This window comes from Erigeron canadensis, chromosome 4 (assembly GCF_010389155.1).
Source record: "Erigeron canadensis isolate Cc75 chromosome 4, C_canadensis_v1, whole genome shotgun sequence".
In the NCBI taxonomy this organism is placed as follows: Eukaryota; Viridiplantae; Streptophyta; class Magnoliopsida; order Asterales; family Asteraceae; genus Erigeron; species Erigeron canadensis.
Genome location: NC_057764.1, coordinates 3,537,331 through 3,564,960, shown reverse-complemented (window position 1 = coordinate 3,564,960; position 27,630 = coordinate 3,537,331). Strand labels below are relative to the sequence as shown.

The following is a 27,630-nucleotide window of genomic DNA, read 5'->3' as shown; positions in this document are numbered from 1 at the left end:
TTGAAGGTGTTATATAGGTGAGGTGACACGTGGAAGATGGGATGACTGTAGACCGTTGGATGAAAGTGAGTGGATGGTGAGATCATGTGTTTAGGTTGTAGTACGATGGGGCCCATTGAACGTGCATATACCGTACCTATCTGTTTTGACATCAAAGTTTGAACAGGTAGACAGGCACTAAATTAGTGGTCCTTTGAATTATTGTTAGAATTTCTTTTTTGTTAGTATTTCTTAAAAAATAATTTATCTTTTTAAAAATTAATCTAAAAACTTTATTAAAACTTTTAGATGCATTTGGTTGCATAAAATGTTTTTACATTTTTCATTTCTAATATTTTAGAAAATGAAAGGGTTTTTATTTTCTAAAAAACAAATAAAATTTTGAAAACATGTTCTAGTTAGAAAACTGAACATGTTAGAGATGTGAGGGGAGATGAGGGAAATGAAAAATGAAAATGGAAAACAAGAAAAAGATGTTTTCAAGTTTTCCATAGAAAGGTAGAAAATATTTTTTTGAAAAACTAAAATTAGAACGCGTTTTCTGTTTTCAATGTTTTCATGGAAAACAAAAATAAAAAACATGGGGTGTTTTCTGCAATCAAACGCACCCTTAGAGATGTGAATTTCACTACTTCTATTTCTAAATCTTACATATTGATTTTTTCATATATCCTCATTTACTAGTTAGAAAAAAAATTTAAGCTATTATTTTAAAAGATTTATCATTTTTGTTTAACGTGAATCTTGGCTAGTTTTTGGTTAAGTTAATTGAAGTAAAATTAGATGCAATATAGGTTTTATTTTAAGTAGTGCAAATTAGATGCAAAATAACCAATAACTATTCATGAAAATCAATCATAAAAAACAAAGAGTTAATTCATAACATTTTTTACACCATGCTTAATCAACTAAAAACTTTTATTATGACATCATATCAATGATAAACAGGTCCAAGACGTTAGATCAATATTATTTGTAAAATAAATTAAAATCTAAAGTTCTGATTGCGGTTAGTAAAATCTTTAAATTGAAAACTAACTCTATCAGTTTATTCAAATTTACTATATTTATATTTATTTTCGCCCTGATTTTATTAAAGGATAAATAATTGTAGTACATGAAATATTCGAGGTTAAATGAAACAATAATCTATAGGCAAACTACATAACGCTTGGAACATTATACATGGCTCTTAGTGGCATTTAAAATGTCGGGCTATATATTTCAGATAAGGTTTGATAAACATTGCTATTTAGTTAAATTTAAAACTTTACCACATATATAAATAGGTTTCATATAAAAAAGAATCACCTTTAGGCATATGAATTTTTTTTATTTTGTTAGTTTTTTTTGGTATATGAATTTTAAACACAAGTATAATTATTTATGAATATAAAACAAAATTATAAGTAACATAAATATTAAGTTTAATCAATGTATGCAATATTTATATTACAAAATAAATTAAGTCAAACCGTACATATATATATATAGGTATTGAAAACTAGTAATGCATAAACAAACCATAGATAAACAAAGTCAAAAAATTGTTAATTGTTGTTTTCTTTTAAAAAATCTATACTCCATTAATAAGCAAACTACCTCACCCCCTTTTAACACCTCTACCTTTAAAATGTCTTTTATGCCCTCCTAATTTACACTACCCTATTTTTTCTCCATCACGCTCATTACACACACATACGTTCATCCGATTTCCGATTTTCTCTCCCTCTCCCCTTCTCTGATTTTCTTCCCCCATAAACACCATCCACCACCGCTCCAAATACCACCATCCACCGCCGCAATCCACCTTCTATGTACGCTATCCCCCATAAACACCATCCACCACCGCCCCAAAAACCACCATCAAACAACCATCCACTGCCGTTGGCTTATTTTTTTTCTTTTTCATCGCCGCCGCCCCACAAACCACCATCAAACCACCGGCGTTTTTTTCTTATTCTCCGCTGCATTGCGCGGGTACAACGCTAGTAAAGTAAGATACACATAGACATTGACGTTATAAAGATTTATTAGACATAACCCGTTATCTGTCAAATAGCTTAACGGCTTAGGTGCCGAAAAACCACAAGTGTCTAATTAAAAGAAACAATCCACTGGCATCACTTTGAGAATTCTTTGAATTGAAATTGTTTCAAAAATACATTTAGAAATCTTTAAAAATTCTTAAGAATCGGATATAGCATTAATAGGTGAGACGAGTATTAAATTTTCACAAAAATACTTTAAAAATTCTTTACTGTAAAATATACCAACTTGCATACAGCATAATAAACGGCTTTTGGAAAAAGAATTAAGAATAAGGGATACCTAACATGATTGATAGATTGATATGATAAATAATTGATGCACTAAGCTTAATGATGCTCTCCATCTATACACTATATAAATGAATACTTGAGTTTTTTTAACTTTGTCCTATGTGGTATGCTTAAGGAAAGTTTATTACAACTAAAGATCTTATGTGTCATGTGTATGTAAAATTTGCTCAAACAGTTAAGGTTATATGGCGGTTATAACTCGACATTCTTCTTCCCTCCTCTTTTTGATTTGAATATTGAATTTAAACTTAAATCCAAGTAAACATATGACAGTTATATGGATTTACTTTCACCTTGGTGTCTATAAAAACCAACCCATCACTTATCTTCTCATCATATAGCACACACATCAAATCAAATTCCGATCACGGCTTCCAAAAATCCTGTAATGATGTGCGAACTTCACACAAACCACAATCAATGTTCGATAACTGTGAGGATCATCAGGTTGTGGAATCCACAACCTGTGTATGGTAATGTGAACAACATGGTCGAGATGATCGTAATGGACGCAGTGGTTAGTTTTTGGAATCAAATTTTATTTCAGATGTTATATGTATGGTTTATTTATGATTTCATGAATATATAAAAGGTACAACTACTTATGTGTTTGTTTCAACTTTGTGTTTTAGGGTCAACGAATTCAAGCATATAATAAAACAATCAATTTCGATTGATTGTTTTAGTAAAACACATTATCTTGAAGCCTGTATCAGTTACCAAAAATTTAGATAATTTAATTTTTAAAAAAATCTAAATGTACTTGGCCAGATACAAAAAACGGTTTTCCTTCAAAAGTAGGGTACAGTTTTCATAATAAAGAAACAATCAATTTCGATTCAAATTCAAAATTCAAATGTAAAGTTCCTTTGAATAACTAACACCTTTCTTATTAAATTTAAACCTTATATCAAATTAACTTAAACCTCATTTTATCACCAAAAACAAATCACATATACTTACTAAATCATCAAATTTTATAAGTGCGATTATAAAATTTAGAGATGCCTATAATATTGAATAGGAAAAAAATATTTGCATGGCATTGGTGAGAATCTATCAATAAACTTTTCCTTTTTTTGTAGTTTATATATATATATATATATATATATATATATTAATAATTACCCCCATTAATCTCTCACACAACATACTTCTCAAAGTTGTCATCACATTCACAACCATCTCTAATTGTTACGATCACTCATATATTGTCAGTCATAGTATCGTTAGTTTATTTGATTACACCATTGATAATTTTTTTTGATTGCAATATGAGTGCAGATCCTCCACCCACCGTTCTAATCTGCTTGCATCATGGTGGAGAAATGTTCAAGTTACGCCAAGTTTATGAATATGTTGGTGGTGGGTTAGTGATGATACCTAATGTCAAAACAAACGAATTTCTGATGAATGAACTGCGATCATGGTATTATAACAAATTCCTAATGTGCACAGATGAAGTATGGTTTAGACACAAACAACCAGGAAAATCACTTGGGGATAAGAATTCAATTCAAAAACTTTTTGAAGACATAGACTTGAATTGGTTATATAGAATATCAAAAAATGAAGTAGCAATACATATATATATGATGAAGTCGCGCCATACCACTAAGAGGTATCCATAATAACCTATTGTAATAGTCTTATTTATATTGTTTTGTACCCTTTCATAGTGAGTATCAATATTAGTCAAAAGGAATTTTAACCACTGACAATTATCAAATTTTACAGATTTATTCAAAGTCCTCCAACTATTGTTAGAATATGCTTGCATTATGGCGGCAAAATGATTAAGTTACATCAAGGCTATCAATATGTTGGTGGTGGGACAGTGATGATTTCTAATGTGAAAACAAACGAATTCATGATCAATGAATTACGAGCATGGTATTATCAAAATTTCCAAAGATGTAAACATAAAGTTTGGTTAAAATGCAAACGTCCAAGGAAGTTACTTAGGGATCGAGGTTCAATTGCTTCCGTTTTCGAAGATCAGCATTTGAAATCATTATACAATGTTACAAAAAAAAGACGAACCAATAGCTATATATGTGGTACATTCACCCGTTCCACACCGAGACAGTAATTTGACATTGTTTTTGTTATTTCTATTTCCAAAAGTTTGTATTTGCTTTAATTAAGATGTGCACATGAAGTTTAGTTCTGATTACAATCATCATTATTGTCTTTACACTTTCTTTTCAATCTAATAATACGAGCATGTGAATGTTATTACTGTTACTATTTTGCCATAGGTACATGAATTAATTCCAACTCCAGTAAATTGTGACATATTGCTTTATGATATCTATACATATATGTTCAGACGTTGCGTACTCAAAGATCTATACAATTTACGTCAAAATTTTAGGTTGTCCGTGCATCGCACGGGTCTAAGCACTAGTATCTTTATATATACTAAAATTATATGTAATAAAGACAATTGACCAAAAGTCATTTGGCCAATCAAAACACTCAATTTTGTTCATTTTTCAAATTAAACATGTGACTTAATTCAATTAGATAAATTAAATAAAATACACATTATATATAAATTTTGACTTAGTTTATCCGTATAAGTAATATAAATTTATAAAGCTTCTAACTCTATTGACTTTTAGATATATACAAAAATCAACATTGATATCTTGACTTTTAAATATATATACATAATACAGACATTTAGTTTTAAATATAATAAACCCAATAAACAAAACCAACAGGTATCTACTAACAATAAATAATCACGTATATGTTTAATCTTCACATTGATGTAAATCCTCCATGAAGCATATCTTGATGATTATAAATATATTAACCAAGTAATCTTGAAAAACCAACATGAAAAAGAGCATGCACGTAGTAAGCTTGATTGTCAAAAATTGATTAATTTTTTTTTGTTTGGAGGCATGCCGCATGCTGAGTAATAATCAGTAATAAATACACTTGATTTCTATAACTTTTAAAAGTTATGGATCTTTGCTCATAATCCCATGAGTCTTTACTTTCATAGATATGCATTCCTAATTTTTACTTTTTAAATAATTATAAAAATTCTATACAATGTTAAGAAAACGGTTACAATTAACCGTTACAACAGTCTTTATATAATATTAATAAACGAACAACTTAAATGATTTCGTCAATGTTTCAGTATTACATTATGTTACTTTGATTTTTAATACATTATTTATATTTAAATTTATCAGTTTATTCTAAAATAATTTTAATTATATTCTTTATACTTGAATTTACAGGTTTATTTCTTTGACAACTTTATATATTTAAAATTTTCTTTAATATGTTATAAACAATCCGTGTTTTAACATGGGTCTAAATTTATATCTATTAAAAGGCAACTGACCTAATCTTAATTGGCTAATCATAACTCTCAATTTCTCAAAATTAAAACAATCAACACATGTGTAAATTAATTTTACACTTTTAACCTAATTTAAAAATAATTAATTTACACTTTTTGGTTTCCATCACCAATTTACACTTTTAACCCAATTTAAATATAATTAATACTGTATTGCATAATGTCTATCTAATAACTAAAAAATGCTAAAAAATAGAGAGGTTACAACATTTGGATTGATACAAATTAATATTTATATCAAATTTTATTTTATATTCCCCCCGTCCCAATTTAAATGTCATAGTTTGACATTTTCGGCCTTTCATGGTTAACTTTGACCGTTTATAATTCTATTTGTGTTATGTAATACTTGATGTAATATATATGAATCGATTAAGTTTTTAATGTATTTTATAATGATATAACTTTCGTCAAGTATTATAAAACACAAAGAATAATATTAATGGTCAAAGTTGCGAAAGAAAGACTTGGACAGTCAAACTTGGACATTTAAATTGGGACGGAGGGAGTATATTATTACTTGTAATCAATCTAATTGTAATATTGTCGTTATTAGTAATTGTAATAATCTAGTAGATTATCATAACAAAAAAGCATGAACATGACAACTAAAGCCTCGCAGAGCGGGGCCCCAATCTCGCTAGTTATATATGAATCTAAAAGGGTCACAAGTGAAAAATATTGAAATGCTTATTGAGCTTGTGAAATGTATGGAAGTTTCCAATAGTAGATTTTGGAAATAAATACGAGCAGAAACTGAGAAACGGGTCAAAACTGGGTCCAACGCCAAAGCTGTATGGGCAACCCCTTTGACCCATGGGTTAAACGATTTAACCTATGTTAGCCCCTCTAGGTCGGTGGCGAAATTAAGGGGAGGGGGGAGTGAATAGAAGCTTCATTTCATTCAACATTCAAATTAAAACGGTTTTTCTTTCTATCTATACTATTAATGAAAAAAACACTTTCTTGTTGAAAGTTATATGAGAGAAGTCTAAAATGTCCTTTATCTATGTTATTGAATATTTTTACCTAACACCTTTAAAAATATTTTCACATACACTATCTCCTTTAAATTAATGATTAAGTTACACTATCAATCCTTTATATTTTAAAAAATCTCCATTAACCCTTTAAAACAATTATTTTTATATCAATTATCTACGCCACTCGATGTCACTCCACCAACAGTCAATCCCACCACCATATGTCCATACCGTCGTCGTCAAGACGACCACCGTATTACGCAGGTACGGTGCTAGTTTCTTACTTTCTTATAAGTAGAAACTGAAAATTTCTTTTCAAGCATTTCTTTTCTTTTCTCTCTTAGCTTGGTCGAATTTCATCCCATTGGTGGAGGAATGAATGACCGCCATTTGGACCACAAGGTAATGAGTGGTGCAATTACAGTCTGAAACCAATTATCTTTCTATTTCAGACAATCAGACGTGTTTTGTTTTACCAAACAAAAGTTTTGAGTCACCTATGCAAGCAGTTCATCGATACAAAAACATAAAACATAAGAATCAACATCCTTTGTGGAAAGGTTCTGTCGTTTTTATATCGACAAAACTTCCTTCTTCTAAACATATCTAAAAGCGAACCGGAGGTCAAATAACAAGTGAAAGCATGTAAGAACTGGTTGAGCATACATTATATTTCTTTTCAAACAACGTTTTCTGTATTTGAATATTTGCTCATAATTAGAGAATATATAGTGAATTGATTATTGATCAATATTTACAGCTCTTTAGCAACCAACCAAACTCTATTGGCTATCCCACCTGAGACAACAGACACTCAATAATATATCCAAAAAATTCCATTGGCCTGCATAAAAATGATATATTCAAGACCCACAAACAAACTTCAACAACACTATTTTTTTCTGAAAGCGCAGATGAAATGTAGGTAAAATCTTTTAGGAGAATAGCAGTGAATTTATAATTTGCATTTTGAATCTCCAAAACTGAAACAATCTCAAAATAATCTCTAACAATGCTTGCACTACATCGCGGTGGAACCATACCTGCCCACAACATCAACACTACAAGAAAACTGAATCAAAATGTATATGCCTTACAAGATGATTTAGCAACACATATCTTAAAGCATGATTAGATTAATGGAATTCTGAAATAGTCGGGATCAAAGTGATGCAGTCTCACGTAACCATCTTCACCTCCACTCGAGAAACTAAAATAAATAAATAAACAAAAGTGAATTATGGCCATGGGATATAACAAATAGTAAGATGCAAGCATTTAGCAAAGTTAAAATTTGATGAACACATACTGAGACTAGTATATTGTCAAAATTAGTATTTTTTTCGGCAATGCAAGTGTCGTGGAAGCTAGAGTTTTAGCCATTGTATGATAACACATACATCTTTCACCTTAAAAAGGTTAGGAAAGTGAACAGCAATAACATAAAGACACTAGGTTATTGTAATGAAAAGCACACATTATTAATCTCAAGAAGTTATCTGATGCTAACAGCTTTTGCACTATCACATAATAACCTAGTGAGGAGAAAATATGTTTTCAATGAATGGGTAAATGAATAGTAGTCAAAGAACGTAGTGGAGGTGGCTTTTTTGACCCAATAACTTACGAATAGGTCAACTCAAATAACAATTTATCTCTTAGGAAGTAGGTGCATATAATCAAATAAAAAGAAGCTTATAAGGGCCAACTGAGCCAAAATTTTCTTAACCATATTTTTTCATAGAACCACCTAAAAATATATTTATAAATTAGATCATTGTTGAAATAATACATCTGTTTAATGATTTATGACAAAATGACTGATCATTTTAGAAACAAAACTTTTGCACGTCAACATTCGAGTTAAAATGAACAATAAGTTGATTGTTAGGGCCTTCGGGGTATAAAACATATAACATTGTTTTTTGTTTTAGACTCTCCTGGTGTAGTGGTGTATAGTAGACTTAAAATCCATATGAGCTCCTTTTTACTAAAACAACTTGCATTGATAAGAAACGCTTCACTACAAATCTATCAAGAGAAAAAAAGGTTCACAGTATTAACCAAAATCAATGTGCAGTACTCCTCTATCAATACCAACAAATATAAAATCAGCCCAGAAGTATATTCAAAGAGAGATTTAAGTTAGGCGCTTAAAGAAATAAAGCCAGACATGTCACAACCAGTCGTTAGTTTTTGAAATCACCAGATACTTAGTTATTGAAGCTCAATTTAACTTTGCTTGGAGACAAAGGGTGTACCTTTTCCCATCAGGGTTGAAAGCCAAAGCATTTATTGGACCAAAATGGCCTTTAACACCTCCAATTTCTTCTTGCACAATCTAGTTAACAAAAGTAAAATTAAGAAGACCATTACCACTCATAGTTTTGTTACAAGATCATTAGACAATAGATGGATGAAGAAAGCAGCGACACAATTCAGAAAAAGTTTGCAGATGACTTGCCTTGTCATAAAACTTGGCTTCAAACTTCCCGGCACGATGATCCGTGGTTGTGACAGCAGATGCATCCTGACCTCCCCCGAGGACAACCTGAAAATTTAATTCAATATATATTACTGTTAGGACATTTAAATGATTGGTATTTCTTCTTTACCAAGTTAGGACATTTAAATGAAATGAATGTTTATACATACTACTTTTAACCAGAAAAAATGTTCCTAAACTACATGTCTAAAGACCCAAAGAAAACCAATACCAGCGCAAAGACTATTTCTAGGTTCAATCCTTCACTAAACTCGACACCTATAAATAAATCTTACCAAAATCCCAGGTGAAGCTCCTCCGGTATTACCTTTATCTACATATATGTTTCTGGAATCAAGAACTGTACTTTATTAAAATAATGCACACGTTTTTTCTCCTCTAATAGGAGATCACATGCCATGATCGGAAATTCTATCTGTAATATTTTGATTATCCCTTTTCTCCTATGGTTGTTAGCATGTCTCTGCTTACCACCCAATTGGCCAATTCCTTTAAAAAATCAGTTCCTTGTTCCTATATGAGAATATTTAACATCTTGGTGTTGGTCAGGCTCAAGTGTAGAGGCTATTATAGATAGTAGATACAATCATCCTGACCACCTAACCATAATTTTAACCAATTCCTTCTCTTATAACTTCGTACGACGAAATAAGATGTCCATGTTTAAATTTTCGTTATAGTAACCGAGAAAAATATTCCGTTTCTTTTCATCATATTCACTCTCTTAACTGCCTTAATTCTTAACCAGTGTTGGTTCAACATCATTGTAATAAATATCAAACTAGTGGGTAACTAAACAATCTCTTCCATAAGCTTGAAGCCATAAATATAGCTTAATGGATGCTCATGAGGAATCAAAGCTTTTATCCATAGTTACTGCTAGAAAAGCAATCAGGAGGCATATGGTAGAAGGTACGGAGAACGTTGCAAAAATTTCTTTGTCTATTAGATAATAATAAAAACGCAAGCTTAAAAATTGGAAGAAGCAAAGACACAAGTAAACACAACAATCAGAAAAATAAACTGAACACTGGAGGCACCAACTCTTAAAATACACAACAATCAGAAATTTTGAGTATGTTATGACACTTACATGGTTAAGAAGCGGAGACATGGCAACAGCATTTACGGGGCGTTCAGTTACATATGTCTTGATTAATGTTAATGATCTGCTGTCCCAAAGCTAACAATTTGGAAGAGAATAAGACAACAAGAATACTGGTTCAGTCAAATATAACATCATAAAAAGGACAAAACTTACCTTTGCTGACTTGTCTAGCGACCCAGTAAGAAAATGTGAGCAATCCGTTGATTTTGCAAGCGATGTAATTGTCTTTTTGTGGCCAACTTGTTTGTCATTTTCTTGCAGCAACTTTCCAGTCTGCCAGATTAAAACTAAACATTTAGCTTTTAAGCTATAGATGAAAGATCAGGAAAAAAAAATTAAAATTGCCGAAATTTAAAAAAAGCACAAAAAAAAAATCAAACAATTGCATGATAACTGAGCTACATTGTCAACAAAGCATCGTACTTAAAAATCCGAAATACAATTATACTAACTCCCACAGACTTAAAAAAACGAAGCAGCTTCTCAAAAGCAACGTTAACCTGAATCCTAATTTCAAGACAGTTACTACTTTAGTATGTTATTTGTTATAAAATTACTAACCAACCTTGATCTAAAAATGCTGCAACAGATGTATAGCTTTCAAATATTGTGTACATTCTCCCAAAACATAAACAGAAAAGCGTTAGAACATCAATAACAATACTAGAAAGTTGTCCCGAAAAGCCCATGAGACTAGCAATTATTCGAACCCTGAATATAGTTCAATCATTAATATCTAAAACATACCTCTGTATCCCAAATTCGAATCACGGCATCTTCCCCAGCACTAACTATTGTCCTGTTCAATGGTCCCCAAACCGCTCTATTGATCCTTCCTTGGGGACCCTTCAGAACAAGTACAGAATCACCAACCTCTGAGTTAGAAAATAAAAAAAATAATAATAAAATTTATCATTCAATAGCATACATCACTGTTAAAATGAAGGAAGCAGCATGGTTGGATCAGTGGTAAACACCCGCCTCCGGAGACAGAGGTCATGGGTTCGATCCTCATCCCATGCAAAGGTTGGAGGGCCTTTTCTACCATTTAGGTAGAAACGGGAAGCAGCCTCAGAGGTAAGGTCTGCCTACATCTTAACCTCCCTCATACACCTTCAAGCAGTTACTTACCTAGTTAAAATGAAGGCAAGGGAAAACTCACGGTCATGAGGATCGGCGGCAATGCGTTTGACGTGGATAGCAGAAGTCAACCCCATAAAAGGGTCAGTAGTGAGCACAGCAAGGTTATCACCAACAGAAAAGTCAACAGCCCTGGCAGGCGAGTCAAAACTAAAAGTGAAAAGCTGTGTTCCACTCTCAACATCCCATAGCTTAGCAGATTGATCAGCACTTGCAGTAATCAATCTTGACGAATCTCCTACAAAAACCAGTTTTCGATCAATCGTCTACAAACATGATTATCAAAAACTAAAAGAAAGAGAGGGAACAAACTTGAAACATCGCAGCACCAAACGGCGCCGTTGTGACCACGGTAAGTGCCTAAACGTTCACCGTTATCAGCAAACCAAACAGTTGGAGTGTGGTCTTTAGCACAAGAGAATAAAAGATCTCCATCTCTATTGTATTTCAAGAATGTTAATGGCCTTTCATGCCCTTTCATCAATATGGGCCTCATCGTTTTCTTTCTTTTTTTTGTTAGCTTTCAATCTGATTTGATTAATGATTTAAGATGAGAGGTAGAAAACCCTAAATGGAAGAGATTGTTTTGGGCTGGGCTAATTTAAAGTCTAAAAAAATGATAATCGGACCACTTTTTTTTTTTTTTTTAATCTTCCGCTGTTATATTATTTAGCTCACGTTTTAGAGATAATTACTGAAATGGTACCTAACGTTTGCGCTATATTACTGGTTTCATGCCCTTCTTTCAAAATTACGCTGATCATACCCAACGTATACAAATCTCCACTCGGACCATACTGGAGACTAACGCCGTCAGGTGGCCGTTAAAACCTCTCCCACGTGACTTGCATGTGAGGGGTAAATATGTAATATCGCGTTTCTTTATTACTGAAATGGTACATAACGTTTGCACGATATTGCTGGTTTCATACCTAATATTTCTTAATTACTTAAATGGTACGTAATGTTTAGTTATTAATTTTATTTTATATTTTTTTTAATTTGTTTTATTTTTCTTTTGTAAAAATTCTCCAAAACTTGTTACAATTTAATGAAAATAGTAAGAATGCACTTATAATTCACTCAAAAATAATACCAAATAGGTATTTCATAACAAAATATAAGTTTAAAATTCACGAATAACCAAAAATAGCAATAAATTATCATAAAAACAAATTATTTTGTTATGAAATAACTATTTGGCATTATTTTTGAGTGGATTATAAGTGCATTATGACTATTTTTCATTAAATTTTAACAAGTTTTGGAGAATTTTTATAAAAGAAAAATAAAACAAATTAAAAAAACAATATAAAAAAATTAATTACTAAACATTAGGTACCATTTAAGTAATTAAGAAACATATAGGTATGAAACCAGCAAATATCGTGCAAACGTTAGGTACCATTTCAGTAATTACGAAACGCGATATTACATATTTACCCCTCACGTACAAGTCACGTGGGGAGGTTTTAACGGCCACCTGACGACGTTGACCTCCGGTATGGTCCGAGTGGGGATTTGCATACGTTAGGTATGATCAGCGTAATTTCGAAATGAAAGGTATGAAACCAGTAATATGGCGCAAACGTTGGGTACCATTTCAGTAATTAACTCCAGGTTTTATGATATCTCTTAAACATTAAGAGCATGGTACCCAAGCAATGCGGCGGCGAGCCGGCAATGACAGTGGTGGCGGCATCTATTGGCGTAGGTAAAAATATTTGATTTGAAAGGGTTAGTGGAGATATTTTATAATATAATAGACTAATGGTGTAATTTAATATTAAGTTGATGGTGATTTAATTCATTAAAGGTATTATGGTCAATTCGCATGTCCCATTTATGTAAATTTTCTACATAGAGTTATAATTTTTATATAGTAGTATAGAAATATAGAAGTATAGATAATAGGTCTTAAGCCTTGTAAACTATAATCAAGAACTAAAATATGTAAGAGTCAAAGCACTTAGAATAATTCTTCCAAACTTTTATTATTTTATTGATTATTATATTACAAAGTATAATATCGGAAAGTTGAAGAAACTACAATTTTCTAGCTTTTATGGTGCGAGGATGTCTTCTTGAAACTTGAAGTTTTTTTTTAGAATTTTAAGAATAACATGCTTGCATCCACCTGGCTCTAGACGTATATATTCCAAATTGAATTCTTAATTCAAGTGGAAATTTATTTTCAGGGATGAGCTTTTAGTATGAGAGGTACAAACCTTTTTATGCACGTTAAATACAGTCATAAGGGTTACATTTAGCATAACCTTCAAGCTATATATATCTTTATATATAATAAAAAAACAATTGTGTGTACATCATCATTTTGTCTAACTTGACAACTCTTTTTTTTCCTTTTCACTAAATAATACATGACATCATCATAACATTAAAACTAAATTACTTAATTTACATTAAAACTAAATTACTTGACAACTCTTTGGTTTGCCAATTTCTTTAAAAATAATTTCTGATCTCATTTCTTTTGGAAGTGCATCTAAATCAGTTAAAACAGATGCTAGATGAAGATCACCAGATTCATAAGCCACCCTCTGATTTGCAAAAGTTTTTTTAATGGCAGCTTCAGGAAATGGTGATTTCATCTAAGATTTGATTATTATTTGTTCTTTTTCAAGAATGATTTTAAGTTCTTCTTTTTCTACTTCCAATTTGGCAACGATAGATTGATAACTTTTTAAAGCCAACTGAACATCTTTTAGTTCCTTTAGCCTAGCCTGACTGGCGTTCAGTTCAGAAGTATTTAATTCAAATGTTTTTAAGCTTTCTGAACGCACAGTTTCAACAAATGTAATATCGGCCTCTAAAAGAACCAAAAGATCCAGTTTTTGTTCCTTATCCTTTTCAAATCCAAAATTACTAACCTTTTTCATTACGATATCCACCCAATGACCACATTCCACATCAGATTTGACCAAATGACCTTGATCTTCACGAGCCATGAAACACATGTCCTTCACTTCTTCTTCATCATCAGATGACACGTTAGCATCTTCCCATTTTTCTGAATCTGCCACCATGCAGCTGTTTTTGTTTGATTCTTCTTGTGCCATGAGTGCCATATGAGCCTTCAATTTCTTATATTTAGCCTTATAGGACTCATCAGATTTCTGAAAGATAGAATGATTAGGGGCAGATTGTGATGAGAAGGATTGATTTGATCTACATTCCTTCATAAAATATCCTTTCTTTCCACATTCAAAACAATCAAGATTGGACTTGTCAATGGAGGTGTTTGAAGAAAAATGTTTGCCATTTCTATTAGATTTTGCTTTAAAACGATTAAAAGTTTTGGCCAACATTGCAACAAGATCATCATTATCATCCTCATCACACTCGTGGGTTGCATAATCAGTAATACCAGTTTTCATTAATTCAGCTACCATCTTATTCACTAAGTCAGAATTGTCACTCTCAGAGGATAGTAGGACAGTGTTGTGGGGCTCAGAATACTGAACCATTGCAGAACTAGTAGAAGCATGATTTCTTGCATCTTGCTCAGCCACAACTCTCTCAGCCTTATTTTCCTCAGTATATCTAAAAGCTCCATATAAAGAGGCAAGAGTGTGGTTGTGCAAGGTCTTTCCTTGTCTCAAAACCAAGATCAAGTTTTCCCATTTTGAAGGTACAATGTCACAAAACTTTTCCAACAAGATTTCCTTATCTTTTTCAACTCCCAAAGCTTTTAATTGATTAACCAAATTTGTAAACCTGGTGTAAGTTTGAGTTAAAGATTCATTTGGTAATGCAAAGAAAGCTTCATATTTCTTGTTTAAGGCAACTTTTCTGGTGACAACTGTTTCCTTGGTACCCTCAAACTGAGTCATTAGTTCCTCCCACATTAATTTTGAGTTTTCAAGAACAACAAGTGTGGATTTTAAGCTTTTAGGAACAGCGAAGAAAATCATATTCTGGAGCTCGGAATCAAGATCTGCCAGTCTATGGTCCTCTTCAGTCCAATGATCCTTCTCTTTTGGTGACTGCCTAGGAGTCTCATCGGCATTAAAGACTACAGTAGAGGCATTCATGGGAACATAGGGACATCCTAACAAAATGGTGTTCAAGTGTCTCTCAACCCCAGCAATATACTTCAACATACAAGCCTTTCATGTTATAAACGAGTCACTGTCCCCATTGAATTTAGGGACAGGATTGTTTGGAAAATGGAGATGGACGCTGTGAGGAAGTATAGTGTTGTTGTTTGGTGGTGGTGGATGATTAACATTAATATTAGGGTTAGTTTCATCGGTGCCTGACATCTTGAGAGATCAAAAGGTTGTAAAATTATGAAATTTAACCTTGAGGCTCTAATACCAATTGTGAGTCCCTGCACAAGATGTAAGACAAGTATACAAGAAATAACAAGTATATGATGTAAACCCGACTGGCAAGTTATTTTGAACTAGAATAATGACTAGTTCAGAATACGATCCAGATATCGATAATATAAAAGTAAATACGAGAAACAAGTAAATAATATGTATAATCAAGTATAAGGCAAAGAGTCGAGATGTATTTTTCAATGTGATTTATTCATTGATATAAACAAAATACAAAGGTTGTTGCGGAACAAAGATAATCAAACTTGTGAAAATATCTAAACAACCTTGAAATACAAATAATCTAAATGACTTGGAATTACTCGTAAGAATTACTTAGAGTATATCTCACAAGTTGCAATGCCAAAGTTCCAAGCATTTTGCAAGTTATGAGAAACCTTGTATTTATAGGCAAAGTCCATGATGACATGGACATGGCCGTACAAATACGGTTGCGAACATTTAAGGATTTGAAAAAAAAATCCTTAACATGCTTGTTTAAGGTATGGTGTAACAGTCACGTTTGATGTGACTATTCACCATACATTCCCAACCTTTTACTCAACCAAATACTTTCCCAGGTGTAATGTTATTAACCGAGTAAAGCATGATAAAGTCAATAAAGGTTTCCTCGTAATCAGTGTAAGTACTTTACGCTGAGCAGCTTCAGATCTTCAATCAGATAAAATCTCCTCAGAGCTCTGCTTCTGAGATGATTCTCGTCTTCAGTCTTTATTCTTCGACTTCAGAATGAATGTCTTCAGTTTGGGCTGATCTTGATTTGAGGTGAGGCTTCAGAGAACCAATTCTGAAAGGCTTCAGAATTTCTGTATAAGTATTTTATCTGAGCTTCAGCTATTTCTAAACAAATTATACTTGGTCGATTTTCAACCTAACATATCTTATGAATGGTAACTTGCCTACGTGGCGAGTTATTTATTATATATATGTTCATTATATTTATGTATATAATTTTGCCACATCGTATTCGTATTTTGTTCTTATTTTCAATTACGGGTTATTCATTGTTTTTTGCACAGTTTTTTCCTTTTGGGTTTCCAGCAAATATGCTGCAACTTTTTTGTGGGCATATCGTGTATCATTATTTATCTTATGAATGGTAACTTGCCTACGTGACGAATTACGATTTGTCCACGTTACACCCCAAATCATTATTTGGAATTTGATACATTGCATTTCTTTTGGGTATATTGTTACCCAAAATCTTTAATTAACATATATAGCGACACGTTATCAATTACAAAGTGTAATCACAATAGTTAAAACCCCACAATGCACAAAAGGTAGTTATTGTGGTTGTCCTTAAATGTGTGTGTGTGTGTATACACGGTTGAAGGTTCGATGGAAGTATACTAAAATAACGCAACCGTTTCAACAAGACGATTGAAACCATGAAGCGTGGGGCCCAAACTTTACTATTTGAAAGATTGTATTTTTATTCTCATCTTATCATTTTATTTCTTTCTTATTAAAATAAAACTCACAAATTCAATAATAGCATATTTCTTTCTTATTAAAATAAAACTCACAAATTCAATAATAGCATAAGAGATACTCGTGTACATCTCATTCCCAACTAATCTTTAATTTGAATCGAGAAAATTCACTTTTATGTTAGTGAAATTGATAATTTTGCAAATATTACCCTAAAATGAAGATTTTATAGGATTCATCTCTAAAGTTATCAAGACTTTTCAGTAATTACACTCAGACCAAATAACGTTCATTTTGGACGTTAACCACTACAAGTGACTAACACGTAAGGGTAACTTATTTTTTTTCCTCTTGCTCAACATTATATATATATATATGTATATATTCATTATATTTAAGTATAATTTTTATAGACGTAAAACTACACACTCGATCTTCTTTTTATACCCTTTTTTTTTATATTTTTCACCAAACATAATAAATAACATCATGGTTGTTCGGTGTTATTGTAGTGGTATTGCTAATATAGCTTATATTTGGACGTATGTTTGGTAGAGTGAAATTTATAGAAATATAATGAACAGAGAAATTAAATAAGAATAAATAAAATGGGTGGAGATTTAAATAAAATATATATTTTTTTGTAACTTCATAGAAACTTTCATTACATGTGTTTGATTGCTAAATCTAAAAAAAATGTATTTTATTTTAGCTACAATAGTATGATTGCTTAATTACTTTTTACATTACTTATGCAAATTTATGTAATCCTAATTAATGAAATTTAAAATAAAAACAAACTCCAAAAATCAAAATATAGGTTCTAAAATAATTACTCCTAATCTCATTACATAATCCATTTACATAAAAACCCAATTCTCAAGAAATCATGATTTTCCAGTGTCCCAACTAGTTTAACCAAACATAAGAAATGAAATAATTTTCATTCCTCTCATCTTATCTTATATATAATATAAGACAGTTGAACTAATGACTAATTAACCAATCAAAACGCTCAATTTTCATCGAATTGATTATCGTTTATGTCATCATTTAGATTAACTACAAATTAAAATCCTAATAATCATTATCCAAATATATTATTATATTAGTATTTATATTAACTTGTAGTAAAAGTCTCATAATTTACACTGTTTTGTTTTTTATCAATAATTTACACTTTTTTGCCTTGAATACTTAATTTATATTTATTTTTAGCCAACAACTTTTTCAAAATTTACAATCATTTAATTAATTAAAAAAGTTAGGGTTTAGTGCGTCAGAATGAAACAAACTATGCCCAAAAAGTTATAGTGTGCACAAACTAACATTTTTGTTTATTGTATGCATAAACTTAGTAAAAAAGTTCAAATCATGCAATGTGTATACGTGGCAGCCCATATGAGTTGCCACGTGCAAAATTTTTTTTTTTCTAATAGACCACGTGTAAGGTTTTGATTGGTCGGTCACAAAAAGTTACATGATATAAACATTTTTGCTAAGTTTATGCATACAATAAACAAAAACGTTAGTTCGTGCACATTATAACTTTTTGGGCATAGTTAGTTGCATTCCGTCGCACTAAACCCAAAAAGTTACAACATATGAAATATTTTCTACAATAACTTATTTCAAAACCTAATGACTTATAACAGATATTAGATTAGATTTTTAATAAATTATAAATATTAATATTTAGTTTAATATTTAATATAACAACAATCTATCTTTAGATACATATCCCAAACATAATAACAGATGACGATATACAACATTATTATCCTAAACACAATAAGAATCACAGAACAAAACACGATATACAACAGAGGGTTATTTGAATCTAAATTCAAATCAATGTGAACTCCATTCAAGATTCTAACTATCTCTTAATAAAAAATGTACATAACTTTCTCCTTTTTTACATATTAGTTTTACGTATTAAGAGTCATATTTGTTATCAAAGAATATAAAAACAATCCTAATTTTTATCTAATTATCATAGGACAGGTGATTGAAAATAAACCTATTTGTGTTGTGGAATGACTGCGGTAAACAATTCCATCAATATGTCCCGGCTAATAATGACAGTGACTATGATTATTGTTACTACTACTTGCAAACCTATTTGTGTTGTGGAATGACTGCGGTAAACAATTCCATCAATATGTCCCGGCTAATAATGACAGTGACAAACCTATGATTATTGTTACTACAACCTGCAAAATATAACACTTAGAACCGTATATATTCAAAATTATAAGCTTTATGATTTAAATATATGAAAATTTAATATTAATAATATCAACCTAATTAATGTACCTAAGGATATGCCTAATAGTAAGATGATGACATGTAAAAAAATCAAGGGACAAGATTAAGAAAGAGAATTAGTGGAATCCACCTGTCAAATTCTTAAGATTCTAGGTTGATTTTTAGAAATATAATTAGGTTGATTAATCATTTTCTTTCTTCAAATTAACCAAACACACCTCGAATCCAAACTGTTATTCATATAACTAACACTGTATATCATTCATCACCATCAAATCGTGTATGTTAATTAAACCACCAAAAAAAATACACATTGAAAAAACATCTTTGAAGATAGATGAAGAAATAAAATGTCGGACGACATCCCATTTGAAATCCAGATGGAAATATTGCAGAGAATCCCTGATATAAAATTTGTAATTCGGTGCCGATCAGTCTCAAAAGTATGGAAGTCTGCCATCGATAGCAAGGATTTTGTTTCCGCTCATACTCTCCGCTGCAATCATCTGCTTTTTTGGCCAAAAAATACAGGTAAAATAAATGGTTAAAATATTTATTCCTGATTCAAAAATATTTACCACTGTTTTTTTTTTCCCCAGTAAATTACAAGATGGAAAAGCTAGCACCAAAGCTAGTGTCTTACATTTAGCTTTATTCTTTTCATTAAAACCTAGTATGCAAGCTAGTAATGACACAATATAAGCAGTTTAAGCAGCATATACCGTTTTCATCCAAGTGATCATCGAGTTTTCAACTGAATATGTTCCCGCTTACCCAACCCATCCAATATGTCAACTTCTATAAATAAACTGTAAACATAATAATTTAATAATCTATACTCCCAAAATTAGGACCCAGAATATAATGCAAGATTTATACCTGCTGACTACTAATTAGATATCTAGTATACGTACATATTAACGATAAGCAATTAATTAAAATCACGACATGGATGTTTAAGTTATAAAGGCCAAATCAATGCATTTATTATGTTTCAACCAAACAATGCTTGCTTATATAACTCATCACTACATTCCTCCGCTGAATAGCGCTTTGTTACATAATCCCCCTCTTCTCGTGCCATCACCCCCTCAGCGTTCCAATACCACGGCTTAACATAATCCGATTTCAGTGAATGCTCGAGGTCGATGAGTGACCCCCAATCACGAGTTCCTAGTTTTGCTTCTTTCAGTCTCCTACGAATCAACAAACTCCCCACGTCTTCCTTTCTCATTTCTGTAACACTTCTCAGTATAGCTGTGCTAAGAAGCAACACAAAAACTGCATCTTCTTCTGGTAAGAATTCTACTGCTGACAGCTTCCAGTTTATAAGACCTGTTGCTCTCCCTCCCGGGTTTTCCTCAGTGAACCGTACAATGGTCACAAACCCTTCTTCATCTTCTTCCTTTCCTTCATTTTTGTACTGCAGTTGTCGGCCTTTTAGCAACTGAATCTGTGAGTCGGTGGAAGTACTGGTTTTGATTTTGAAATTCATGCTGGTTGATATGCAAAGTTCGTGTCCGGTTGAAAAGCTCCATGAAGCTTGCCACTCTTGGGATGGTCTTTTTGGTGTTGCGGTTCCTATCACTTTCTCTGTACTAGATCACATTCAGGAATCCGATACCATTAATGACTGGGAATAAAAGAATCAAAAGATCAAAATAAAAAAAAAATCATGCAGAAGAGTAATTATATATATATATATATATTCCCCTAAACTTCTTCCTACAGCTAACTCTTTATTAATATATGCGTTAGAATGAGTTTTAGGAACACAGGATATATCATTACTCAAAGAAGAAACGTACCGGGTGCTTTGCCAATGGAACCAACAACATAAGACCACGACCCCTCACGTATTTCCAAACATCGATCCTCCCATTTTACAATGGTCGGTTTGTTGGTACCTCTTCTCCAAATGCCTCCTCCCACTCTGCCATCACAACAAAAATAATGACATTACTGATCTGGAATTTTGACTTCAAACCTGTTAAAACAATCTTAAAGAAATGTAACCTCATTCGAATAACAAAACACTCTCTTCCAGCATGATCAAGAACTGTACGAGACAACCACCGTCCTTCTTGAGGTCGATATTGGTTCATTTTAAGGATCAACTCAGACACCATGGCTCCCGAATCATCAGTCACTCGGTCCGGCACTGATTTTAACAAATATGGTGCTTGTGCAGGTGGTGTGATCGAAACAAACACCCTCAATCTTTGGCCAACCACTCCCTCTAAAGTAATAGATGGTGCTCGAAGCAACTCATTCCACATAAATGTTTTGGATTCAACAACTTTACTTCCTTTAATACAAACTCCCCCTTTTCGTCTTAATTCCACCACCATTCCTTTAGTCCCAAATTCACAGTAAAGATGCACTACTTTCTTCCATGAATCCTTAAAGCTTGATAAGGGGTTGTTCATTTTAAGCTCTCGATGACATCGAAGCAACTGGAAACGTAAAAACTCTTTGGAAACATCCGTTTGCAGGGTCTTCATTATCGGGGTTTGCTTTACCAATGCCTTGACTTCGAGTAGAAACCTTGGCAGCAATGGGCGGTACTTTACATTAACATCGGTATCAGTAATTTCCCAAGGAATCATTGGTTTTACACCATCAGAATTACAAATTATTGGACAGCCGGCTTTCTCATATGGCTGATCAAACACTTTCTCCCAAAGCTTCTTCATCTTTTCCAAATCTTCTTCTTTTACTGGTTCATCAGACTGGATTACTTTCTCCATATTTACTTCCATTTCCTTCACATCGAGAGCATACGCTGTTGGATAGCTCTGGTTCATATAACCACACAAATTGGGTCAGTTTTACAGATCAAGGGGAGTTTGGCAATATGTTTTGACCAGGATTATGTGATATGAAATAACTAGGATCAAATCATCTGAAACGAAATGGTTGCAGGAGCTAGTGTTTGGACATTTTTTCCGTATTATGATTATTATTGTTTAAAGTAATGATATGTTTATTAGCAAAGGGCTAGGCAGGAAAACACTAACCCCGTGGTCCTTTGGACCTGACTAACCCTTCTCCAACTCTCCAAGTACCAGTCACGAGCAACGTTCAGCCGTCTTTGGGTACTATGACAATTTAATATTGACATGTGTCTTAATCTACTTATTAGACATGTTTATTGAAGGAGTTACATTTAAAATGACTCTTAAATGATTAGATACTCGAAATCACTTATGTTGCTAATCTGATTAAAACAAGACTGAGTATTTAACTCCCAAATAATTTGAAAAAGAATCAGTTCACTATACACAAAGACCATCAGTTGGTATCCCACTTGAAAACCTAATAATTAGATAATCTCTATCCAATTGCAATCCCAAGCCAAGAGCACATTTAACATGCTAAAATCAAGATGTGTTTGGATACCTTATGAGTAATCCACAATAATAGTATATCCAATGTAGGTACAAATGCTGCACAGCTATTAGCAAATCTTTGCAGCATAAAAAGAAATCCCTTGTATCGGTTTTTGGCAGCGATCAAGTACACGAGCTCTAGCATGTAAGGTTTGGAGAATATGGTGAAGAGAGATCTTTGCTTTGATACTTCTTCTAAGAGATATTCAAGTTCAAGAATCTTTACGTCATGAACATCACCCGAATCAGATTCATTGTCAAAAGACTCAGTTGGGTATTTCGCAATCCAAATCTCTTTACATCTATCCATAGCATACTCTTTGTTTTCTTGGTTAAAAATAGCTGGCTTTCCAATAAGTTTCAAGAATCTTGAGTTACAATACTGCCTATAAGCTGCCTGAAACACATGAGTACCATTATCTTCATTTGATAAAAAGTCCCCCATTTTTCAACTAACAGAACTAGGACTTGTTTGACTTTCGAGGTCAAACTATTGGTTGTAACTTGCTAATTATTATGAGATATAGCATACATTCTGTTGAAAGAAATAAAACCCATTAAGCTAACATCATCCTTGTACTAAACCAGAGATTAATTGGAGTTCTGATTACATAATCAAGTCAATTATTGATCAGAAAAAAAGTCAAACATACCGGATTTAAGGTGTGACAGAACCAAACCCATTCGATATCTATAGGAGGAAGAATCATGGGTGACTTCCCGGATTCTGCAGTAAGATCAGACATCAAGGGCATCCATAGTTCATCATACCTACAGTTTAATCAAATTTGTATTTAAAAGAAACTCACATACCTATTAAACAAATTGGGTTGGATAAAACCCCTTGCCTCTAGAGACGGTCAACACCAACACCCCTTTCAGGCCGGAGGTCCTTTTGGAAGCAACCTCTCAACTTTTGGGTAAGGATAAAACTGTCTATATTAGGCACGATTTATTTATATACTAAGTATGTGTGTTAATTAACATGTGGTATTAAATAACTACCAACCTACGAATAGCTTCAACAAGGACATGTGTATGGTGAAGCCAATGTGATTCTGCAACATTTCTCAAGAAACCAATGTTTTGTCCTGCAGCCGCCACAACATCTATGCTCAGCCGCATCAGCTCATCAGAGGACCCCTCACTCAGGCTTCTCACTGGTTGCTGCTCTGAACAAGACATATATATGATCTTCTGCAGTATACACAAACAAATGTCAGATTAGCATAAATAATTTATCATATCAATACTACTATAATAATCATGACATATTCTTACGTGGTATCTGGCTAGTTGTCGTCTCGACGTCTCTCTAACTCGGTATCGATCTTCACCACCTACAATTTTTTGTACCAACTTTGGCAAAAAAAAAAAAAAAATTTAAATAAAATGGTTGTATATAAGAATCAAGAAAATGATATAGAGTAATAAAATAATTTTTAAAGTTATAGAAAAAGTTAGGAAGTATTATTAGTTGGTAAAGAATGTGAGTAGTGATGCAAGTAAAGCATGTGGGGGATGTTTTGTTAAATGTGAGTTGAAAGACAAAGATATATAAGTGGACATGTGACTCGTGGCATACAAGGATTACACAACTGCTAACTTTTTTTTTAATAAGAAAGTGCACTCGAGAAGTTACAATAATTCTGGTATGCTTTTTTAAATAATTGTACGTATGTATTGTAGACTTGCAGTGTATTGTGTTGTAAGTTACATTATATTTGATGATGTTGACGGAAAAAGAAAGGTATATGATTGGCAGTCCTTAGACCAATTAATTAAACTTCTACACAATTATTGGTTTTTTTTTAGAAAATAAGAGGGTGCAGATCCATAATGTGTCAAATTGACCAATTTTGAGCCAATCATAATTTGTCATATGGCATAGCCAAAATATGCCATTTTTTTTTACTAATTTTAAGCTAAAAATAAGGGTGTAATTGATACAAAATTAGTTCCATTAATAAAATAATAATAATATATTAAATATTATTTCTCCTTATCCTTTCAGAGAAATCCGATAAAATTGAAACGATACAGAGAAAATTAATATGGCCGCTGCTCAAGGATGACATGCATAAATATCATCTCTCTACCCACCCCTTCTTCTTCTTCCCACCCACCACCCTTTTCTTCTTCTTGACCATCCTTTTTCTTCTTCTTATGTATAAAAACTATAAGGTGTAGATGAAAAAAAAGTGTTGATCTGTTCTATATCTCTTCTATATCTACACATATATATCTATCTCTCTTATATCTATACACATACCTATATCTATCTATCTATTCTATATCTATACCGATCTTTAAATAAATCTTATAAATACCAACTTCTTCTTCTTCATCATCATCATCGGAAAACTTTCAGAGAAATGGGAATAAAAAAAATCGCCGGAAAACTTGCCGAAAAACAGGAAAAAAGGAAGATGGTGGCATTCCGAAGTTTAGCCACTTCCGACGATGATGATGATGATGACAGTCATCAAAACCCATAAACCCTTATGGATGTGGACACACAAAAGTGGCTGTAAAAAATGGAGAAGATTGAAAGGGTTGTCGAAAAAATATACTGGTACAAAAAAAACGGTAGATTGATAGGAGTCGCTTGATCTCATGTACCGAATTGGTACCCACGTAATCCCCAGCAGGGATAGTGTCAACTTTCAAGCTAAATCAACCACTTAAATTCAATTCTGCCTCTGGCAAGATTCAAACTCAGGTTGCTCCTAGAAAGTGACAGCTAGTGACTAATTCTTCTACGAAGAGAGGTATGTGTATGTATATGTGTGTGTGTGTATATATATATATATGTTTGTTTGTTTACCTCGATGCACGCAAACCCATAAACCCAAGGAAGATGAATGATTTTTTTTTAAGGTGTGGATCATTTGCTCGCAACAGGATATCTAACTTACGTTGTCTTAACCGGGTTCGTGCTAGAGAGTCCCCTCACCCTCAATACCTAGTAGGAGGAGAAACTCTCAATTAAACCGCCCGAAGGCACGACATTTAATTAGGATAAAACCCTGTCCCCACTACAAGACTCAAACTTGCTTCACTCAAGCACTTTATTTGTGAAATTCCTAGAAATGTTATTCTCATGTTTAGAATTCGAGAGCTCCAGCATATAAAGCTAGTGTTCAACTATTGAGTTATAATGGAAAGTATGAGAATTTGAAAAAACATGCATTTTATGAGTTTCATTCATATATATATATATTTGATTTCAATCTTAACAAACTAAACAACATTATCGGTTTATTCTTTCATTTTAAAATCTTTAAACCTAATACACCCATTAATCTCGTATTAAATAATCTAAATTTAGATGTTGCACTAAAACATTATAGTCGAAATGACTTTATACATCTGTTGGTTTGTTTCTTTAGTCTATAAAAAAAATGATATATGAATATACCCACTTATGACAAAATGATTATATGATGTAGTGACATACTCTGATGACTATATAATATAAGAAACCTTCATTTTCTGGGCTATGTTGTGTATGCTCGGGTAACTTACAAAAAGTAACCGGTTATGTCATGTGTAATGCCACGCTTACTTTTATTTAAGGTCATAAATGTAACCAAATAAAATGGTTATGTAATGTGGTAACCAACGCGGGTGATTATGTGATGTAATAACCTTCATTTTTCGGGCTATGTCTTGTATCATGTACTTTCATTTAAAATCCATGTTACCTTTACCGGATCCACAAAAACTGGTCGTATGGTAATGCAAGCTGCGGCAACAAGCAATCTGAAGCCCGTAACACTCGAATTGGAAGCAAAATCATCGTTTATTGTTTTCAACGATACAGATAACGATAAAGCTGAAGAGCCTGCTCTTCTTGGAAATATATCTAGTAAAATGAGGTTTAAATTTATTTCTTCAGCCATTCTAATTTACATTTATAGTACACAATATATATATATTATATATATGTATGAGGCTTCTTTTTTGAACCTATAATCTATATATCTACCCATCGTTATTCCTTTTGGTTGTTTGTTTGTTCGTTAAAAAGGATTTTGGTGACAAATCTGACAACAACAACAAATTCCAGCGACAAATCAGATATTTAGGCTTTTAGGGAACTTTTTATATTAATAATATTAGAGTCAGCATCCATTTGTACAAGTCAACGAAGGTCAATAAGAGTGATGACCAGGTAATGTTACAACAGGTCACACGATACAAGACATAGTCCGAAAAATGAAGGATCTTATATTATAGCCATCCGAATAGGTCACTACATCACATAACCATTTTATCATAAACCTACAAGTTGACGAGTCTCTTACGAATAATGTATACATATATTATAAATTCTCCAAAACTCTACATATGATGAGTAGAATTCACAACCTATCATGATAAGGTTTATTTATTATAAATTTCATTTAGCTACTTAGTATTACTAATTCATGTTATAATTGATAATGAATATTACTTATGTTATTATCGCCATTATGATTACTTAGAACTTCATTAACTAGTCATAAACTTAAGGAATGATATAGACATGGTGTCTTTTTCAACTGTGACGATTGATTGGCACAAACTAAGAACTTATATGTTTGTCAATAACAAAATGATTAATGTGACTAAAATATAAGCTTAAAACTTAAAAATATCTATCAATAAACTAAAACTGGATTGTAGATGTCTTATGACGACAAGTGTCCTTTAT

The 27,630-nt window shown here is 32.3% G+C and overlaps 2 protein-coding genes and 1 non-coding gene across 5 annotated transcripts; 1 reads left to right on the top strand and 2 right to left on the bottom strand.

Annotated features, from left to right (window-relative positions):
* Nucleotides 1-7,646: 7,646 nt before the first annotated feature.
* LOC122595619 (eukaryotic translation initiation factor 3 subunit I-like) lies at nt 7,647-12,013 on the bottom strand. Its single transcript, XM_043768023.1, has 8 exons — nt 11,780-12,013; nt 11,490-11,705; nt 11,075-11,202; nt 10,481-10,600; nt 10,313-10,402; nt 9,178-9,264; nt 8,975-9,054; nt 7,647-7,923 (listed from the first exon to the last, which is right to left on the bottom strand). The coding sequence occupies exons 1-8, from the start codon at nt 11,961-11,963 to the stop codon at nt 7,845-7,847; spliced, it is 984 nt and encodes a 327-aa protein (XP_043623958.1). The 5' UTR covers nt 11,964-12,013; the 3' UTR covers nt 7,647-7,844.
* Nucleotides 12,014-20,386: 8,373 nt separating this feature from the next.
* LOC122594823 (glycine-rich domain-containing protein 2) lies at nt 20,387-24,399 on the bottom strand. 3 transcript variants are annotated; one of them, XM_043767131.1, is made up of 7 exons: nt 24,213-24,303; nt 23,941-24,128; nt 23,585-23,702; nt 22,942-23,328; nt 21,556-22,337; nt 21,348-21,472; nt 20,387-21,132 (listed from the first exon to the last, which is right to left on the bottom strand). In XM_043767131.1, the coding sequence occupies exons 2-7, from the start codon at nt 24,114-24,116 to the stop codon at nt 20,534-20,536; spliced, it is 2,187 nt and encodes a 728-aa protein (XP_043623066.1). In that variant the 5' UTR covers nt 24,117-24,128; nt 24,213-24,303; the 3' UTR covers nt 20,387-20,533. The 3 variants fall into 3 exon arrangements, with proteins under 3 accessions (XP_043623066.1, XP_043623068.1, XP_043623067.1); XM_043767133.1 differs by having other exon boundaries at nt 21,039-21,137; nt 24,213-24,397; XM_043767132.1 differs by having other exon boundaries at nt 21,085-21,172; nt 24,213-24,399.
* A 528-nt stretch (nt 24,400-24,927) lies between these two features.
* Nucleotides 24,928-25,028, top strand: LOC122598714. Its single transcript, XR_006323704.1, has one exon. It is a non-coding gene; the product is annotated as a U6 spliceosomal RNA (small nuclear RNA).
* Nucleotides 25,029-27,630: the final 2,602 nt, after the last annotated feature.

Coding starts and splice junctions, on each gene's coding strand:
- LOC122595619 (XM_043768023.1), bottom strand. CDS start 11,963: ATGAGGCCCATATTGATGAAAGGGCATGAAAGGCCATTAACATTCTTG. Junction 11,706..11,779: donor TTGGTGCTGCGATGTTTCAA/GTTTGTTCCCTC, acceptor TGGTTTTTGTAG/GAGATTCGTCAAGATTGATT. Junction 10,403..10,480: donor CGCTAGACAAGTCAGCAAAG/GTAAGTTTTGTC, acceptor CCAAATTGTTAG/CTTTGGGACAGCAGATCATT.
- LOC122594823 (XM_043767131.1), bottom strand. CDS start 24,116: ATGTCTTGTTCAGAGCAGCAACCAGTGAGAAGCCTGAGTGAGGGGTCC. Junction 22,338..22,941: donor TATTGTGGATTACTCATAAG/GTATCCAAACAC, acceptor TATATGAACCAG/AGCTATCCAACAGCGTATGC. Junction 21,133..21,347: donor TTCCATTGGCAAAGCACCCG/GTACGTTTCTTC, acceptor GATCTAGTACAG/AGAAAGTGATAGGAACCGCA.